The following is a 20600-nucleotide window of genomic DNA, read 5'->3' as shown; positions in this document are numbered from 1 at the left end:
TGATCATGTCCAAACGGCCTTGGGCAAGATACTGAAGCCCCCGTTGCGTCATCATCGGGTAAATGTGCTCAAAACTCTTGAGCGCCTCGGAGGTGGAACAGCGCTATACAAGTGAAATGTTTACTTTTTCAACTGTGCACAGTTGGCTACTAATTTATAAGGTGTGGTGAACTTGGTCTGCAACAACATGGAAATAATCTACTGTTACATTTGAACACCATCATTTGAAATAATGATGAAAACAAACAGACAGATAATACTTATGACTGAGAAGCACATATAGCATACGTAGGTGTATGCACCAAACAAAAATACACAGAGCAAATATCATTAAAGCTCGCCTCTTATGTCTCGGTCTGCGTCACGCATGGTGTGTTCAAGGACCGTCAAACAACACACAGTATTGGTGAAAGCATAGATTTACTGTTACCTGCAAAATTGGGGTCTTAGGGTGAAATAACTAATCATTCACAGCAGCACCTAAGAAGACCAGCGCTCATTTAGCACACAATAGCGAGGTGAATACACAACATCATCATCACACTTACACACACAACAAGCAACACCTTCATGCTCTCACCTTTCTGCTGTGTACATGCTGTGGATCTTCACATGAGGCCTTCCAGCACATTACGTAAATCTCAGAGATCGGTGTTAATGTAGTCATACTCTTTTTCATTTTTATTAATGTACCCCCTACGGCAATTTCTTACATAGGTCAGTTTTGGTGAATAAAAAAACGTGCACACTAGCCGAGTCACTGATAAAATAACCCCCATATATTCCATACAGTATATGAAGTATGCTTATCAAGCATTTCTGTTCATACAGCCTTGCGAGCAGACTCTTCTTCTAAAGCAGGGTGTCAAACTCATGCCATGGAGGGGGCGAGACACTGCAGGTTTTCTTTCCTGCCAAGCACTAAATCAGGTCATTTTAATGATCAACACCTCCTTCAATTTGAGGGAAGGAGCACACCAAATAAATCACCTGCTGGAGAAACTGGTTGGATAGAAAACCTGAAGTGCTCCGGCCATCCACTGACACGTGTTAAGTTTTCTTCTGTTGTAAAATGTGGCGTTAAAATCGTTGTCCGGGTTTGCTTGAAGTTTTTTGTCGGGAGAAGGGTCGTCTCTCTGGCGTTTTGCAGGGAGATGGTGAAAGAGAGTGTGTGTGTGTGTGTGGAGTGGAGGGGTGTTTTGGGGTCATTGTCAGTAAACAAGCTTGCGGTGTGGGGCACGGCGGCCTAGGGTCATAATGCGGGATTGAAAGAAGTAAATGCTCCCAGCAGCACGTCGTTATTCAGCCTGAAAGGACGCAGTGTGGACTTGTTCCTTCTCTCCAGCTTCCTTTGGCTTCCTTTGCAAAGCCCGATGAGGCCTTCTCTCCCCTTTGTGATGCCTGTGTGTCACGGTGGCCATCGGCTTTCCCCCGGGGAGGCCGCCAGCGGGAGCCCAACGCCACGCTGAGCCCACACATCGGAGACATGGGACCTCCCGGCATTAGCATCTTTAATGCCTGACAGCGGGGGGGTCGCTGCAAAAAAATAAAGGGAGTGACCTGTTGCCCTCCAGCAGCTCACACCTGACTGGAATGCTGAGCTGTGCACATACGGCCTAGGGGACGGGTGGGGGCTGGGGGGGGGGGGGGGGGGGGGGGGGGGGGCAGAAGAATTTAAATAAGCTCAACATTTGCTGTTGTGACAATAAGTCAAACATTAAAGGAAGGAAGTTGCAATTGTAAAAACTAAGATAAAAAATATGTACTATTATCAGCAAAATGATAGGATAGTGTTGAAATATAAAAAATATATATTTTTTTTAAGCTGTAGGTTGTTTTTGTGAAATTAGTGTAGAGAGATATTATTACAATATATATACATGAAGCAGATAATGTCATAAGAATAATAAAAGAAAAATAAGAATGCATGATTGTTTTAAAGCTGGCTGCACGGCGGAGGAGCGTTTTGTGCACAGGCTTCACAGCTAGGAGACCCAAGTTCAATTCCACCCTCGCCCATCTCCGTGTGGAGTTAGCATGTTCTCTCTGTGCATGCGTGGGTTTTCTCCGGGTACTCCGGTTTCCTCCCACATTCCAAAAACATGCTAGGTTAATTGGCGACTCCAAATTGTCCATAGGTATGAATGTGAGTGTGAATGGTTGTTTGTCTATATGTGCCCTGTGATTGGCTGGCCACCAGTCCAGGGTGTACCCCGCCTCTTGCCCGAAGACAGCTGGGATAAGCTCCAGCACCCTCCGCGACCCTTGTGAGGATAAGCTGTCGAAAATTAATGAATTAATATTTTAAAGCCATAACTTTATGACAACAAAATGTTGAATCATGTTTTGGAACATTCGAAAGTTAGGAGCACAAAGACAATATTATGGGAATAAAGTCAAAAGAAAAATTACAAGAAGAAAGTTTGGAATAAAGTCAAAATATTAAGAGCAAAAAGTTGTGTTCTACCAAGAAGGAATATCAAATATTACCAGAGTAAACTAAAATATTGTGAGTAATAAATGGCATTTATTAGGGTTGAATAGGTGCATTTGTTGCGGAGAACAATCCTCTTCCATGACGTCCTGTATATACATCCCAGAGGTATTTTCTGTAAAACATCCTCTCCTTTTGCTCGCCGTGTTGTTGTTGGGGGTGTCCTGCCCCCCCATCCAATACTGACCCACCCCACTGCCACCGCTCATGAGATGCGATGGATTTCCTGTCACGACGGGCAGGAGCAAGACAAGCACCTCTGCGGGTCCTGTACGTCTGTCTGCCTGGCATCCGTCAGGGGGCCAGGGGTGAGGTGTCTGTGGGGGGGGTCGCAGATGGTGGGCCATTATCATGCGACGGACGTGATGTGTCTCAATTTGTGTCAGCAAAAGAAAAAGAGCAGCCATGTAGCCATGGCGTGACGCAGGCTGGATGCGAAGGGGGTGGAGGACAAATTCATTATCCATCGTACTGACACCCAAATTCACCATTTCACATCTGACTGGGGGAGGGGTGTCAGACGACATACAAGGTCTGCTCACCTTTTAATGCTGTGATCCTCCTACATAGGAAGGACACCGTGGAAGGTTAGCATGCAAGATGTACAAGGATGGTGATAGTAGTAGTAGTAGTAGTAGTACTACAGAGGTGTGTGAGTGTGCATAAGAGGGGGTGTTGTCGGATGCGGTGAAGACAAATGAATATTGTGTATTGTTGGTTGGAAGTGAATAGTTAGCAGTACGATTTCGGCTTTTCTATCCCAAAGAGAAAGTTTGGGCTTTTGTGACGGAGTCGCTGTGGTCTTTTCTTTCTGATAATGAATGAATCTGCTTTTCTTTTCACCAGAATAGACAAGCCTTCATTCATTTGGATGCTGAATGCAACACGTTTGTGATGCTTCCATATATCTTTGGCCTTCAACCAGCGTGGTCACGCAGGAACCTGTGTGGTGGATTTGATACTTTGCTGATGATGTGGCGTGTTTGTTGAACATGAATAACTTTTACATGTCATGTTTTGCCCTGAACAGTGTTAAAAATACCATAAAGCAAATAATGCATTAAAATACAACTTTTTAGCGTGTGCACAAATAGTAGTATCCTTTCACCATGTGGCCCTGGCTTTGCGCAGCCCTAATGTTGAGGAACACCTTGAGAGGAAGATTCCAGAACCTGTCATGTGGTGTGCAAGGTCATCCAAAGTTAATACATACTTCTAATGAGAGCGAATGACTTGGAGGAAGTAAACAGTTTGCTTTACAATTGCTTCATTGTCATGGAAGTAGCATTAGTTAGACTTAGATGTCTTATGAGCGAAGGTTTGGGCTCAGATAGACGGGCCAGCAGCAGTGGAGGTCATCCCAAACTCACACCGGTCCATTCCATCCCCTACCTCGACACCAGAGCTAATTACCGGGAAGCGGCGTGCGTCGCGCTGTGCGACCATCTGTCGGCGCGACACAAGCGTGATATACAGTAGCGCTCCCTGCGAAACGCTCTCCGCCTGGGCTCCTGACCATAAAATATGTGGCGGCCAAGCCGGTTGAAAGCGAGTGGGAGGGTAAATCAGCGCTTTGTGCACTTTTTGCAGATGGCCAATGAAAGATACACGTTGGAATAAATGGAAATGAGACTGACGTTGGCTAGTTTATAGCTCGCCGCTTGCATCGCTGGCTTTGTTTGCCTGCGTATGCAAGTGTGCATGCGTCATAAAAGCATTGAAGGAATGAAGATGCCAGATGACTAAATACTCTTTTACTGCTTGTTGTTTTTTTACTTGGCATAATACTCCACTAGACCTTATCCGTACCTCATACATGCAAATGTTTCACAGCATTAAATCATAGGAAATTGCGAAAAGAGTAGCCTGGATGTTAACTTGTCGTCTTGTCTGGTGTCAGTCAGCTAAAACAAATTTGACAACAGAAATAGAGTATTAGAGTAATAGAATATTTTCTTAGTTAGAGCATAGAAAACCTCTTTAAAAGCTTCTAAATATGCTTTTTAACATATTAAAGCCCTTTAGATCTGAAATAACACCCTTATAGTCACTATGACACTCCCTTTACCCAATATGGTAGACATAATAAGAGCAAATAAGACATAATAGACATAGAAAACCTGTTTGTCACCTTCTAAATAAATGTTTTATCATCATTAGAGCTCTCTAAACATGAAACAACACCCCTATAGTCACCTTTACAGTCGTGAGGGATTACGGTATATGAACTCTGGGATTTGCCGGTGCCCGGTCCAGAGTGAACCTCTCACCCAAAGGCATCCAGGATAGACTCCAGCTCACCCGTGACCCAAATGAAGACCTTCACTAAATTGTCTTTCCTTTTTCAGACGGCGTCTTTCAAAACCACCCTCGGCTACGGACGCCCCCACTGCCGCTGTCCCACTCGCACTCGCCCAATCATCAGCACCATGCGGCCTCCATTAACTCCCTGAACCGGGGCAACTACACGCCGCGGAGCAACCCCAGTCCCGCGCCCACCGACGGTTCCGCCCCACCCGAGGGTCCGGCAGGCGGTGCCCAGGACTCGGTGGGAGGCGCCCAGGACAACTGGCTGCTCAACAGCAACATCCCCCTGGAAACCAGGTACGTGTGCAGTGGCAGACTGAGGTGTGTTAATGGTGTCGCCGTGGCTGAGCTCGGCTTGTCTAACAAGGAGCGATGAGATGAGAACGTTCCTGCCAGGAGGCCAAGGCTGACGTTTGTGAGGAACAAGAGAAAAATGCTTCTTTTGGGCCTTGCATTCGTGTTGCCACGGCAACCCAGAAAGAAATCTTTGTCATCACACCGGATGCTGAAAATGTTATTCGTATTAATCAGCTTTCTGCTCGGGTATCGGAGACCCTCGTGTGAAATGTCAATTGGCGGTAATGTGGCCTGTCTTATTCCGCCGTGGAACCAAATCTCAAGAACAGCAAGAATGACGACCTCGCCTTGATTGACACGGGTAGAATACGTACTCCTGTTTACTTTGCAACTACTGTAAATCATACTCGACATATTTCACCGGTGTAAGCAGAAAAAAATATCTGGCAACTCACTTGTGTTGGAATGAACCGCTCAATGAACCGCAGCTACGCCAGTGCCATAGCACTCATGTAGCCCCAGACCGTGACACTGCCGCCGCTATTCTTAACTATAGATAAGACACAATTAACTTGCACATCGTTTGTGTTGGAATTCACATTTCCCGTCAATGAACCACAGCTCCCCCAGCACTGGCAGCACTCATGTAGCCCCAGACCATGACACTCCCACCACTTTTCTTAACTATAGATAAGACGCAATTAACTTGCATATCGTTTGTGTTAGAATTCACATTTCCCCTCAATGAACCACAGCTCCCCCAGCACTGGCAGCACTCACGTAGCCCCAGACCATGACACTCCCACAACTATTCTTAACTATAGATAAGACACAATTAACTTGCACATTGTGTGTGTTCAAATTAACATTTCCCCTCAATGAACCACAGCTCCCCCAGTGTCTGCAGCACTCATGCAGCCTCTGACCATGAACTTGATAATTAGATAATAATGGCTATGACTGATTTTTCATGGCAAGTCTTGACTGCTATACAAGCTGTACACTGTAAGTATAGCCAACGTTCTGTAGTATTGCTCCTAAACTATGAAGGTTGTGCTGACGTTCGTTCGTGTCTTACACAATCCGGCAGAAGCAGCTAAATAAGCGTCAGTCTGTATAAGTCCAGGGACTGTAATTCATGATCACGCATCGTTAATCCCGCTCAGGTATTCCCAGCAGAACACAAGCAGATGGAGATGAGAGCCAATCTGCCAAGAGTCGCCTCGACCGCCTCAGATCTTGTGTGCAGGTTGCGATAACGAAATGGAAAATCCAAAGTGGGAAACTTTGAATACACGTTAACTAACTAGCTGATAGCAGAACGGCCCTCGGAATCCTGATGAAATCTTGTGCAGCGGTCGCTCGCATTCCGTTCTTGCCAGTTATCCGTGGGTCCCTATCCCGCCTCCTTTCAGCCATTTTCTTCTGCCAGGTATCGCTGCTCATTAAAAGTCAGCATTCCCTCGCCAGCACAGACTTTAAAGGGCATCAAAAGCAGAACCTTTCTCTTGTGGCAGCTTGTTGCATGTGAACGGTCCATTCCTCCATTGGGTGGCTATTTGCTTATGGAACACAGCAGCTGACCAGAGCACTGGCAGCTTCTCCTCTTGTTCCGTGGAAGCAAACCGTCATTAAGCCTGAAAACATCGCTATTGACAAGCTTGCTTTTGTGTCCGCCGTCCCTGCAAAGCAACAGGAGTGCTTAAGACTTGCTTCCAGTGTCTCCAATGCACCCTTTGTCCCCGTTATCCTATGCCCCATGTTGTCTTGGTCCACTGTGTTCTTTTTGTTCCCAACATACCTTGTCCTTCACCTCTGTTCCATGTTCCGTGTCCTATATCTCCTTTGTCCCTCCTTTGTCATCCATGTGTTTGCCTTCCCTTTTTTTTCTTAAGTGCATCCTCTGTTTCCCACATTCCCTCCATGCTGGGTATACTGGGTACCCTGGCATCTGCCACCATCACCCACTTCACTGGATGTCCCCAAAGTTGGTGTCTTCCATTGTTGGTTTGCCGTCTAATGTACTCTGCGTCCTTTGTGTACCCCCCTACCCTAACAACCATTTGTTCCTAGTGTCTCATTGACCATCACATCATTTGTTTCCTGTCGTGTGTGTTTCCTTTGTCCTTAGTGTCTTCCATGTTCCGTTGGTTCCCCATGTACCCTAATTACCCAGTGTCCATAGTTTCCTTTGTTTGTCCCTAGTGTTTTTCTTGTCCTGTTACCCATTGTTTCTAAAGTTTCTGTTTTCCATGGTCCCTTTGTTGCCTTTACTTTCTTTTCTCATGTTAGAGTTTCTTTACCAAGATCATCTGTGTAAATCAGCAGGTTTCCTTTTGATGATAGACAATATCCAACATAAGCGAGTGCATGGACCACCTGTGATGCATTTAAAGACAAAGCTCAGGTTTCTTATTTACAAAGTGATGCATTGTTCTCTTCCAACCATGACCTTACAAGGAGCCAGAATACTCTAATGTTTATTAGAGAGGAGCAAGACGCTTGCAGAGAAGGGCAGGGCTCGTACAAAACCAGGTATGACAGTGAGGGGAGTAATCCTATCTTTCTAGTAGTAGTCATAGTAGTGTTAGTAGTAGTTCTTTAAGGTGTCTCTGTCCCACACCGTCTGTCCTTGTTGAGCGCACACTTGTTAATTATTTGTGACTCCTGCATGTTCACCTCACGACCGGCTTCATATCCATCTCTCCACCTGTGTGTAGAAACATAGCAAAGCAGGCATTCCTAGAGACTTTACAGGACAACCTCATTGAGATGGACGTTCTGGCGTCCGCTCGCCACCAGGCCGCCTACAACGACGGGTAGGTTTGCATGTTTGTTGCGTTGCCTGCGCTATGTTTCCATCATATGTTTACATCCTCTGCTTTGTTCGGCACCTGTGTATGTGTGTGTGTGTGTGTGTGTGTGTGTGTGTGATTCTTCGCTCGAGTAAAATCCGTCCCTGTGTAGTCCTTTATCGGATAATGAACCATAATCGCCAACTTAAATGGATGCTCAAAACAGACCCCGCATGTCCGATTGTGAGCTAGTGGGACGGCTTTATTTCTCCCAGCCAATCAGCAAAGACAAATAATGTCCCTGCAATGACACCCAGTGGAGCGCAGACCTCTGCTAAGGCAAAGAAGCCAAAAGGCAAACAGTGGTCAGTGTCTCCCTGCAGGCTTAGCGGCTAGTTTAATACCACGCCCGTGTTAGTTTAAACATCCAGCAGTAAATTGGAATGTATTGAAGATCTTTGTGACTGCTGTTCCACCCCACTCCTGTTGGAGGTGGCCTTCTGCATTAAAACCTGGAAGCCAAAAACCGAAGAAACACAACGTAACGTAATGCAGTTCTTTCCAAAGCTAAGAACACCACTCCGTTCTCGCACCAGGATGGCATCCTCAATACCGCATATTTGGAAAAATGTACATTCATTCTGAATGCCAGCATTTTATAATCCAAAGTTTGAAAGCTCATCCCACCCACGCGACCACAAACATTGACAACAAAGGAAATAGGAATAAACTCTAAGAGTGCTTTCTCTTCATACAGTTTGGGTGTAGTGTCATATTTATCTAGGCCATTGTGCAGAATCAACTGTCTCAAAGAAACTGAAGCAAAATAGGGTGCAGTACTCGGCTACAACCAGCAGAGGTACTGTTGATTCTTTTCTCATATGACAATAACTCCAGAAAACGTTTTAGGAATAAAAATGTTTCTCTTAGAACAAAAAGTATATACAGTGGAACCTTGGTTAGCATCATTAATCCGTTTCAACACATTTTTATATTTCTCCAATTGGAGTTATACATGCATAAAACAATTTCACGTGCATAAAAATGATGAATGAAAGGGATAAATAACATTTAAAGCGAGATTGTTGTCAACGATGCAATGTGGCATCAAGATCAACACGTCTTAGCAAGCTAATAGCATGCTAACAAAGATGTTTTGTGATAAGATGACACAACAAGACCTGTGCCAATTGAAACTGAGGCGGACAGCAGCCGAGGTTCCACCGTGATGTCCCTGATGAGTGAATGCCGGCATACGTCACGGAGCGTCCTCTACAGCCGTAACGCAGCCCTTGTTAACATTGTCAGCTGGCATTCTTTTCTAGTTACACCAAACATGGCCGCCTTAAGTGCTCATGTGAGGCCGCCGCGTCCCGCCCCTCTACTTTAAAGCCACATGCTGTCAGCCGCGCCCGTCATCACACATCGTTATGTGACATTGAAGCACCTCCATTGGGGCGTCGCCTCTTGTAAATGTGGCCGTAAAGAGGCCTTGACAGCGGTGTGGCCGCCTCTGATGGCCACACCAGCCGTCTGTTCAGAGGGGGAATAAATCTGCTGGACCCTTTCCGCCGCCTCCACCGCCGCCTCCTCATATAGCGTTGCTCTCGCCTGGATGGCCCCGACGCCTGCTTCCTGGGAATAACTCTGAATACGTAAAAACGAGCCGGCGAGTAGCGTGAATTGGATTTGGTATCGATCCGCCGTTGCCACTGAGCAAAAGTCCAGAGTGCTTTATGACCCGCGCTAAAGTGGCAGCAGCGTTACTATGGCGACGGTACAGCGTGTGCTTGAGAACACAATCAGCTGTCGTCTTCATCATTCACACTGAATTATGTCGCCTCCCTCCAGGCACTTCCTGTTCAAGCCAGGTGGAACCTCGCCCATGTACTGCACCACGTCTCCGGGGTACCCGCTGACCTCCAGCACGGTGTACTCGCCTCCCCCGCGCCCCCTGCCCCGGAGCACCTTCTCCCGGCCGGCCTTCAGCCTGAAGAAGCCCTACAAGCACTGCAACTGGAAATGCGCCGCCCTCAGCGCCATCCTCGTCTCCGTCACGCTGCTCTTCCTCCTGGCCTACTTCATCGGTGAGTGTCACGCCCCCTCAGGCTCCGCCCCCTCCATTTTAAAACCTTCAAATTCATAAAGAAAAAGGTTGATTGAAGGGTAGTTGGAGAACCAAAATCAGTATTGTGCTAGCTTTCATGTACTAATCTTCAGGTGTAAAGGGGTGTGTGACAAAAAGCTGTCATGTGCAGCATCAAAGCTAACACACTTATGCTATGATGGCATCACTGACGCTTGGTGACCAATGGTAGAAATAAAGAATGGAAAGCCAATGGTCAAAGGAGTGTCCCAAACGGGGACATTTTGTTTGTAATATTTTGTTGCCATGGGAATGTTAAAGCTGCGCCGGTGTGCATGAATATGCTGGAAAGAGCTCTCGGTGTGAAGCAGCGCAGTTGCAACGAAGCTTATTATCTTTGCAAAGGCGTACCTTAAGATGATAACGTACGTATGCATGCTTGCGGTGCTGACATTGAAGGTGAACACACTCCAGCTCATTTACTGTACATCAGCGAGACAAATGAATTCTTCATTGAGGGCATTTTGAATAGTTATTATGCCTTAGCAATCAAGGATGCTATCTTTTTCATTTTTGCTCTACCTTGAGGCCAAGCACACTCAAATCTGCATTAATAGTCATCCATTCTTTTTAAAAATTCATTATTTTGTCAAAAGATTATTAGCTGCTTTCGGGGCTGGCGGTGATTAGCGATAAATCTGCAAGCCTGGAAAAAAAGTGGCTGAAAGTGGCTTTTGGGTTTAGTTGCTGGTGAGCTGGCCCGACGCCTCGTGATTGGGAGGTGTAATTTATGTGTAATTACACCTCCCAATAGTCCCAACATCTCCAGGTGCGGTGAACAAGCATCGCCCGCCCCGTGTCACCAATCAGTGGCCATTTTCAATCAAAGTGAAGTGCAGCTAATTGAGGAGGCTTATAATTGGAGGACTGGAGGTGAGATGTCTAATGAAGCCAATTAGGTCTGATGACACACGGCGTGACCTGACACACGCTTCCCTTTGCTCACCCTTTCCTTTTTTCACAAAGAAAAAGTCCAACATCAGCAAAACACATGGAGTAATATCATAATCTGCAGAAATTTGACACATTATATCAGATGTGTGTATTGTGGCAATATGATGGAATTATGACATAATACCCTGAAATCCCATAACATTAAAAATAGCTTTGATATCCGCTCATAAAAAAAAAAGCTGCAGTGAGGTGAGATTACCTGTACTGTGTGGGCAAGCCTGTGACATTAACGACCTGCCATAACTTCCCCTCAGCGCACATATAACTAACATTCACTTTAAGAGGACGGATGTTGTACCAGTTGCTCCAAGATGAGGGGAAAAATTCGTAGAGCACACAAAGAACCTCATCAGCCACCTGAAACTCCAGCACAGTAAGGTGTGTGAAAAGTGCAAAAGGTTTCCCAGAGACCTCCGTGGCATCACAGCGGCTGCTCAGAGCATGTGTCCGAATACAGTGCACCTTGCTGGGCCACAGCAGGTGGCTCCTCCCCCTCTATACTCTGGTTCTCCTGGTAGTATTCATTATATTTCATTAGGACTCATCAACACATCCTCATTTGTTCCTTCTTACCACTAGCTGTGCACTAACTACACTTCCACTGAAATAGTGAAAGTGATCACTTATAAGTACATATTGGTCTTGAGAAAGCAGAAAAATGAAGGTTAGTATCGGTTAGAAAATATGATTTCCTGTGGCAGAAATCGCCTCAGGTTCTCCACCTTTTGGTTCTCGTCCAACGTTTCATTCATTTTGTACTGCTTATCCTTGCGAGGGTCGCAGGGATGCAGCCTATCCCAGCTGTCTTCGGGCGAGAGGCGGGGTCCACCCTGGACTGGTGGCCAGCCAATCACAGGGCACATATAGACAAACAACCATTCACACTCACATTCATACCTATGGACAATTTGGAGTCGCCAATTAACCTAGCATGTTTTTGGAATGTGGGAGGAAGCCGGAGTCGTATATTTATTCATGATGCAGACTTATTTCTGCTGTCTTCCTGTCCATGTTCACGTGGAAGCAGCCATGATTAAGTAATAACATTTGGATGCGATACATCTTCCCTTTGATAATTGGAGTCACTGATATGAGCCGTCACATCCTCTTTTCAAGTGTCGTCACATCAAACGAGAGCGGAGGAAGGATATTCTGGCGGAGGAGCGCCGGCGAGGAGTCTTTGCACCGCAGTGTCCGTGTTGTGTGTAATCGGTACACGGTGAAAGGAGGCCACGACATGTGCTCGGAAACACTTGACGGGTCAGCGGCTTGTCTCCGTCATCTCGTTACAAGTGTCTTGTTAGTCCTACAAGCCTCCTCCTGGTGTTAGTGCCGAGTTTGTAACATAGAGGACATCAGTTGGCCGGCAGGGTCCGGGCCTCTGCATGTGACAAATATTAGAGGTAAATCTTTAAAGATGGGACGACTCATTTGCCATCCCGGGCCTCGGGGACAGATGGATGAAGAATGGGTCCCACAAAGATGGCATTAGTAGGACACTTGGAACGACACACACAACCCTGCCTGGTGACTTTGGAAAGTGTGTTTTTTCCAGCGACACACTTTCCCCCCCGTTTGGGGTTGAAGCACAAATCAAAAGAAGCGCCTTTGTGCATCTTCCACTACCACAGAGTCTTCTGTTGCTTGGTTGGCTGTCCTTTCTGCCCATTTTCCACATTCTCTTGGATTCTATATCGCTGCACCGGAACCTTCCTGGAATACTGAGACGGAACTTTGTCACAATTTTGACACTTTATAAAACAAAGAAAGAAAAAGGGGGGGGGGGGGTATGCTCATGGAAAAACACCCCATGGTGTAACTCTTTTACACCTGAAGCGCTACACACAAAATGTGTGAAAACTTGCACCCCCATTGTGTTACCTGTGCTATTGCTTTGATGACAAATGCACCACATGGTGGCGCTGTTATTAAAACCTGAAGTGGACCCCATATGGCGTCAGCGTAATGTGCAGCAATACAGACTTCCTGTCAAAAGAAAGGAAGACTTTGTGATGGTTATTTAATGCTGCTCTGTATTTGAGCACATTTCACAGAAATGAATGAGTGTGATGATGAAGTACGAGAAAATGAAAAAGAAATGAATCGTGTGTTCATTACTTGAAGAGCTTAAGAGAGGCAACAAACCAATCAAATGTCTTCATTGAGTTTCTGGGCCTTTTTTCTGCTGACTGCTGAATTCCATTTTTTTTTGTTTTTTTTGCCTTAGTAAGCTGGTCCTGTCCATTCTGGTATTGGTGATCTGTCACCCCCCCCTCCCTCGTTCCACCTCCGTGCCACCACAGTGACCATTGTAGCAGAGGACATTTCTTTTGTCGACCTTGTAAAATATCAGCATGAGTTCACATTGAAATAGCCTTTGTGTGTCCCTGCTGTGTTGCCTTTCTCCCTTTTCAGCCCCAGTTTGGGGGGGGTGGAGTTAATCAGCTTGGAGCTCTGAGAAGGCAGTATGACAGGGGAGGGGGAGCTGGGGTCTGTGCCAAAGGTGGGAGGCAGATGTTGTCGCTGGAGGTCAGCGTGGCATTCAGATGCCACAGCTGAGGGGAATCTGCCGTTAACCATCAAGGCTTGTGTTCCTCCATCAGTTGTGGGATGACTTCCTGTTCCTGGCAGGAGTGCTTTTCACTTTTTAGTCACATGATATCCTTATCCAGTATTCCGTTTAGAGTTCCAGGAATGTTGGAGCCTTTTCTTGCTAACTTCAACAATTTCCTTGTCAGGTCAAACACTGCACAAGTAGGAAAGTCCGTCCATCCATCCATCCATCCGTCTGTCCATTCGTTCATCCTTCCATCCGTCTGTCTGTCCATCCATTCGTTCATCCTTCCATTCATCCATCCATCTGTCCATCCATCGTCTTCCGCTTATCCGAGGTTGGGCTGAGGGGTCAGCAGCGTCTTTTGGTTGACTTCCTGTTTGCCTACATCTACAGTATCAGACGACTGGATGATGACGTTTCACAAACATGAAGGCATTTGTGGAGTTGTGGTACCCATGATGCCTTTCTTGTCTTCCAGCCATGCACCTTTTGGGCCTGAACTGGCACCTGAAGCCCACGCAAAGACAGATGTATCACGTGACGGAGGACAACACAAGCGGCCTGCCTTTACCCACAGACCTGAGCCTGGGCCCGCTTGGCAACACGGGCCTGGAAGTACCTGATCGCCGGGGCAAAGACGACAGTAAGTGACGTTGGCTTTTAAGCGTTTTATCGCGCCGGCGCAGGCAAAAAGTTGCGATGTAAAGTCTGCTGGTGACATTTGCGGCCAGTCGCTGGTTGTTTTTGTGGCCCCCGGGGCCTCTGTGGTCTGTGGCGAGATCTGCATTGTAATCCTACGAAAGTTGTCATCAGCGGGGAAAGCTTTATTTGTTCCTGGAGGGAGAATATGGAACCGCTTCAGGGAGCGAGTGTCCCGGGGCAGCGAGAGGGGGGCGGGATTAGCCTCTCACCCTCCACAACGGATGCGATCCTTTCATCTCCCCGCCCGGACCGCCGTGCCTGGCAGCCAAAGAAAGCATGTGCTCGCCCCACGGTGCCGGCTGACTCCAAGAAAGTTTGCCTGCTTCCTTCTATTCTCTGCAGCAAATGGGCCAAAATGTCGCCGTGTGATTTGCCAGTGGCGGCCCACAGAAGGTAGAGAATGGGGTCATTACCATATAGATGGATCCAGCAGTTGTCTTTTTTCATTCAGCACATGGCAGAAAAGTGTGTTTAGCGAGGGCGGCAGCGGCTGAGCTCAGACCTTTCGCTGTTAGGGAAATCAATAGCCGTACTTTTTTGAATAAGTCTCATTCTGGGACGCTGTCAGCATTAACTACGACAAGCTGGATCTGTCTTGTCTTGGCCTTGCAAAACAATCAGTACTTTCACATGCAGCTAAAGAAAATCAAGATTTTGTATTATTACTCAATGTCAGGTTTAAACCCCAACACTTGTAAAAAACACTGCCTGTACAAAAGAAGACACAGAGAGATGAGTTTCTTTTTACTTGCAAGGAGAGTGATCAGGAACCGTTCAGTAACAATTCGCCACCTCACTCTGAAGCAGTTCCTGCCCTCTTGCCTTTTTATTGAAGGAAGGCCCTGGTTACAATCAGTTTTCTGAGGGAAGGGGGGTTTAATTATTCCAGTTGAAACCAGTTTCTTTGTACAACATGTTATCCATAATGTGTGAACAATCTTCATCCTTGACATGTGATTCTCTGGTGATACACACATACCCTTTGAGGTCATCTACTTCTGACCCGTGCCTGTGTCCCCTGAGGGTGTTAAAAACTATCTGCTGAGGGATGTTCTGTCTTCCCTTAATCACGATGTACTCACGAGTGCAGGCGTCACAGCATTAATCTTACATTGTTATGTGAGTGATATCAAGCACATGTACAGCGTTAATCTTACTTTGTTATGTGAGTGTTACAAAATGTTTGTAGGTCATGAGAAACCTAGGTCATAAGAATATAGTAAAAATAGAATAACTTTATGTACAATTCTTCCAACACTCAACTGTGACGCCAAGAGCACTACTTTGTCACCAGATAGCCTCTTTACCTATTTTGGGTTGGTAGACAGATAGATACCCAACCTTTTTGGACCCACGGACCCACAAACCTCCTATGTATTATAGTATTACCAGTGCATACAACTAAGACAGGCCCAGCATGACATGCCAAAAGGAATCCAGTCTCTCCATCACCATTGGTACGAGCCGGGACTTGTGAATTAGCTTGAGGTTGTGCACACAAATGTGCACATTAGCACTCAATACCGTCATGAAACACTTCCTTCATGCATTCCCACAAGCTGTCGGTTTTTGGGAACAAGTATGATCAAAGGGTGGTTGGCGGGAGGGGGTGCTCTGGGATGAAGGACCCGATATGACCACAATATATTGCGTTTAGGTTGCACGGTGACCAAGTGGTTAGCATGCAGGCCACACAGCTAGGATACCTGAGTTTGATTCCACCCCTGGCCATCTCTGTGAGGAGTTTGCATGGTTTCCCCGTGCATGCGCGTGTTTTCTCCGGTTTCCTCCCACATTCCAAAAACATGCTAGGTTAATTGACAACTCCAAATTGTCCATAGATATGAATGTGAGTGTGAATGGTTGTTTGTCTATATGTGCCCTGTGATTGGCTGGCCACCAGACTAGGATGTACCCCGCCTCTCGCCCGAAGACAGCTGGGATAGGCTCCAGCACCTCCCGTGACCCTCGTGAGGAAAAGCGGTAGAAAATGAATGAATTAAATATTCCAAGTCTGCTGCGGGCCGCACCTTGGACACCCGTGGACTTCCCCAAAGCATGTGGGATGTAGCATTTGCATGATGGTTGACATCCTTGCTGTGATTGGGCGGTCTATTATGAATGGTGGCGCTATCAAGCTGGTCTGCACCGACGAAACAGATGTTGCCGGTTTCCACCACAGAGTCCAACGTGCAGCATATGGAGCCTTTTCGGCTTCCAGATCCTTCTCAAATATAATTACAGCTCTCACTTTTATTACTGTAGGTTCAATTACGAGTGTACAACATTTTGTACCACCATATGTTCAACCTTTTAATGCCATTTCCCTGACATGTCGTTACTTGACGGAAAAGCTCTCTGAAACGCTTCGATTAAAAAGCAACAAGCAGCAGAAACATGAAGGAAACGGCTCCATTTCCTAATGAGAAAACGTCAAGCTGTGAAGTCATTAAACCTAGGTGATGCTGTAGCACGTCTTCTTTTATTTTTCATGGACCGTACAGACGCCAGAATCCCTTCAGGCCTCACAATTAACTGTGTGTTGTGTCTGCCCGGGCGGTAGGCAAAGTGGACATCTCCTTCCCCGACGACAGCTACATCGACATGGGCGAGATCGACGTGGGCCGCAAGGTCGCGCAGCAGATCCCGCCCGGCGTCTTCTGGAGGTCGCAGATCTTCGTGGACCACCCCATGTACCTGAAGTTCAACGTGTCGCTCAGCAAGGATGCCTTGGTGGGGGTCTACGGGAGGAGGGGCCTGCCCCCATCTCACACGCAGGTGGCCTCTTGCTTTCATCCATCTTTTTGTGGGATGTCAGAAATGTCCTAGAAAAAGTTGAAAATATGCCAACTGCACCCATGTGATTCCTGTAGCATTTTGATTGCATAAAATATAATTTTTATGACATATAACAGCATTTGGGGCAGGATGTTCAGTTTTTCATTATTTCACAATAATAAGAATAAAAACCAAAGGGACTTTTGCACTTCTATCACTCTACCTTAATAATACCAGGACGTCCTGAACATGGTGGTGCTCAGGCCCTAATAATACCAAGACGTCCTTAGAATCTGAATCAGAATCAGAATCAGAAAAGGGTTTATTGCCAGGTATGATCAACACATACTAGGAATTTGTTTTGGTGAGGTAGGTGCAGACACATCTATTCAAAAAATAATGAAAAATACTAAATATACAGAATACACGGTATAATTATATGTACACAGTCTGTTTTTGTTTGTTATTCCGAAAGTGCAGTCTGATTGTTTTTCCTAAGACTCCAAACTGGGCGTTAATGTAACGCATATAGTGAAAGTGTCAAAGTGGCAGGATGAGGCAGGGGTGGGGTGTGAAGAGTGTCAGGGGGGGTTCAGGGCCTTGTTGTTGAGGCTGACAGCAGACGGGAAGAAACTGTTTCTGTGGCGTGAGGTTTTGGTCCTGATGGACCGCAGCCTCCTGCCAGAGGGGAGCGTCTCGAAGAGTCTATGTCCGGGGTGAGAGGGATCGGCCACAATTCTTTCTGCACGCCTCAGGGTCCTGGAGGCGTACAGATCCTGGAGGGATGGGAGATTGCAGCCAATCACCTTCTCTGAATGGTGGTGCTCGGACCCTCATAATACCAAATAATAACAATAACTCTAATAATAAGTGGGTTTTAGCATGGCGGTGCTCGGGCCCTAATAATAGGAGGGAGAATAGAGAAAGGTAGGTTATTTGTGGCAGGTCGCCATGAATAAATGACTGCGTTTTATGAAAATAATAATTATGATAGCACATCTGTTAAAAGCAGCATTTTCAGTGTAGCTTTGTTTGTTGTGTAATGAAGACGTGATTTATGATGTTACAAAGGAGCATTACTCTTGGTGTGTTTCCAACAATGTCTGCATATTGAAGGCTTTTTTTCCCGCTTTGTAGCAGAATATAAATTGCGATATTGTTAGATGCGAGTTCATGAAGCTTCGTAGCAGATGATAAATCACCTTCTTTGTTAGGCAAAGGATTTAGCGGAAATTTCCTTGCAGGTTGGCTTGGGTTTTGGTGGATGAGTCACGGAAAAGAGCCAATCCTCCCAGGCTCGTGGAGGGAAATTTCCCATGTAGCGTACGTGCGCCGTGCGAGGGGAGATGTTTATTATGAATCCTAACTGCTGCTTTCATTTCCGTCTTTGCTGCTTAAGACGCCTAACCTGCCGCTAGTCCTTCCTCAGGCCGACTTCCTTCTGCCTGGAAGTCTGGCAGGTGGAGATTCTTAGCTGTTGCCTGGCAGATGATGGACGTGAAAACGTGAAAAAATTCCTCATGGAGACCTTGTGCATAAATGCTTGTGGTGAATAATGCCATCATAATAAATTGTAAAAAATCATCCTTTCTTTATAAATGACATCTGATGTGTTCTGTTAGCATTTAGCACTATGTAGCTAAGTAGCTACATAGAAAGGTCGAAATACCAAGCACATGCTAAGTGTTTTTGATCGAAATGCTCATGAAATCGTGTATTCTTGATGGGAGAGAAGGACTGTTATCATTTATCACATGTAACTAGCTTGCCTGCTGCTAGCGGAAGGCTAACTTATTCATGCCGAGCAATTGACAGCGAGTTTGAGAGCATGGCGTCTCACATGTCATCCTTAATGGTGTCATCCTATCCACTCACGTGGTGTGTCTCGTCTGCAGTTTGACTTTGTGGAGCTTCTGGACGGCCGACGGCTCCTGGCCCACACCCCCCCTGGCCTGGAGGGGCCCGCCGCCCTGCAGAGGAGTCTGGCTCCCGTCAGCACGCACGACACGGGCTTCATCCAGTACGTGGAGTCCGGCATCTGGCACCTGGCCGTCTACAACGACGGCAAAGACGCGGAGACTGTCTCCTTCCTCATCACCGCCATCGGTAAGGAATTTTTGGAAAACCCATATGATGAAACTTTATTTCAGGATGTGTAGCGAAGCCTGGATTTTAATCCCAATGGGTGCTAATGTACAGCACATGGGGGGTGTCATCTTGCTAAGGGCAGATCAGAGATCCAATCATGTCAAAGATGTGACTGTGACTTTATTCTTGTAGCATTATCGCTTTGTTTCTCACAATATTACATCTTTTCTTGAATATTTCAATGATATGCTACTAAAATATGTTATTTTTCCTCATCATATTCCATTATACTTGTAGAATGAAACAATGAAACATAAAGCGTGCAAGTGTAAAAATAAGTGAAGTTGTAGCATAATGAAGTCCACGTTAGCTAAGGATCCACGCTATTCCTCTCCTTGTGGAAGGTCAACCAAGGTGAAGATGAATATGAAAATGAGGACATGAGTCATCCTGCCATGATCCCCCTAAGGAGGCCAAACATCCTCATGAGCCAATCAGGGGGTCCAGCTTGTGGGGACCATTAGTGTGAAGGCATGATTGTACACTCAAGTACTTTTTTTTTTATTTGCTCCAGTTTTCATCAATGACTCATGGAGGCGCTTGGTCTTAGGGTCTATCCACACTTTGTTAGTATTTTTCGACAACATCAATAACCTAATCCCACACAGAGTGGACGCCAATTGTTGTCAATCTGCCAAGACAATAACATCTCAGGGAGGTTTCCATGTGGATGTGAGCCTCAGTTAGCCTCACCATCCTCCTCTGATTTGCGGCAGCAAGGTGCGAAGGATGGCGTCAGGGGGGTGTCGGCTTTCACGGCCACGGTGGCTGGGTGCTTTAATTAAAAGCTCCTGGGCCAGAGTCCATATGTGACACACGGAACAGGATGGATAGGGATCTGTCTTTGGAGCCAGACCGGAAAAAAAAACACCACCACCACCCATTGCGCCAGACGTAGATGGAATTCAATATTTCTGATATGATATGACACGTGGCGTGTTTACTTTGCTTATTTCTTTTCTCTCCAAAGTCCGGCCCAAAGGCCTGTGACTGCAGTGGGAAGGGATGCGCTGGATTGGGAGGGATTAGTCAGAGCCTCACTTGCTGCTCCACCTTTCAGAGAGAACGCTTGCTTTCCCATGTGTGCCATCATGAAGGCAAATAATGGACATGACACCACCTCTCACCCGCCCTATAGCAAAAGATGCTACACATATCTGTCAGTTAGCTACAGACATAGCAATTTCATTTCCTTTTTTTAAACACTAATTTACCCTGCTAGTTTCTCCATGATGGTTGGGAAAACAATCAAGCTCACAAAACCTTATCTGCCACCTGAAACGTTTGAAAAGAGGTTTGCCAGAGACCTCCGTGGCGTCGCAGTTGCTACTCGGGGCATGTGCCCGAATGCAGCGCACCTTGCTGGGCCAAAGCATTTATGTCAGTTATGTCAGTGACATGGATGTAGTATGAAAGGTTGAA

General features: G+C 46.3%; 1 protein-coding gene across 5 annotated transcripts in view; it reads left to right on the top strand.

Annotated features, from left to right (window-relative positions):
* The window catches only part of tenm4 (teneurin transmembrane protein 4), a 163719-nt gene that overhangs the window by 56316 nt on the left and 86803 nt on the right, over positions 1 to 20600 (top strand). For 2 of the 5 annotated variants that reach the window (XM_058080904.2, XM_058080913.2), the window contains 7 exons: positions 4843 to 5098; positions 7559 to 7633; positions 7819 to 7917; positions 9745 to 9980; positions 14029 to 14193; positions 16816 to 17030; positions 18926 to 19136. In XM_058080904.2, the coding sequence (XP_057936887.2) occupies positions 4843 to 5098; positions 7559 to 7633; positions 7819 to 7917; positions 9745 to 9980; positions 14029 to 14193; positions 16816 to 17030; positions 18926 to 19136 (1257 nt within the window). The remainder of the gene's footprint in view (positions 1 to 4842; positions 5099 to 7558; positions 7634 to 7818; positions 7918 to 9744; positions 9981 to 14028; positions 14194 to 16815; positions 17031 to 18925; positions 19137 to 20600) is intronic. The other 3 variants (XM_078792698.1, XM_078792697.1, XM_058080909.2) reach the window with 2 other exon arrangements.

The sequence above is a fragment of the Doryrhamphus excisus genome, linkage group LG8, assembly GCF_037039965.1.
Source record: "Doryrhamphus excisus strain RoL-2023G ecotype Guam linkage group LG8, RoL_Dexc_Guam_v1.1, whole genome shotgun sequence".
Taxonomy (NCBI): domain Eukaryota; kingdom Metazoa; phylum Chordata; class Actinopteri; order Syngnathiformes; family Syngnathidae; genus Doryrhamphus; species Doryrhamphus excisus.
The sequence above is the reverse complement of the archived record's forward strand: the minus strand, read 5'-3'. Positions and strand labels throughout refer to the sequence as shown.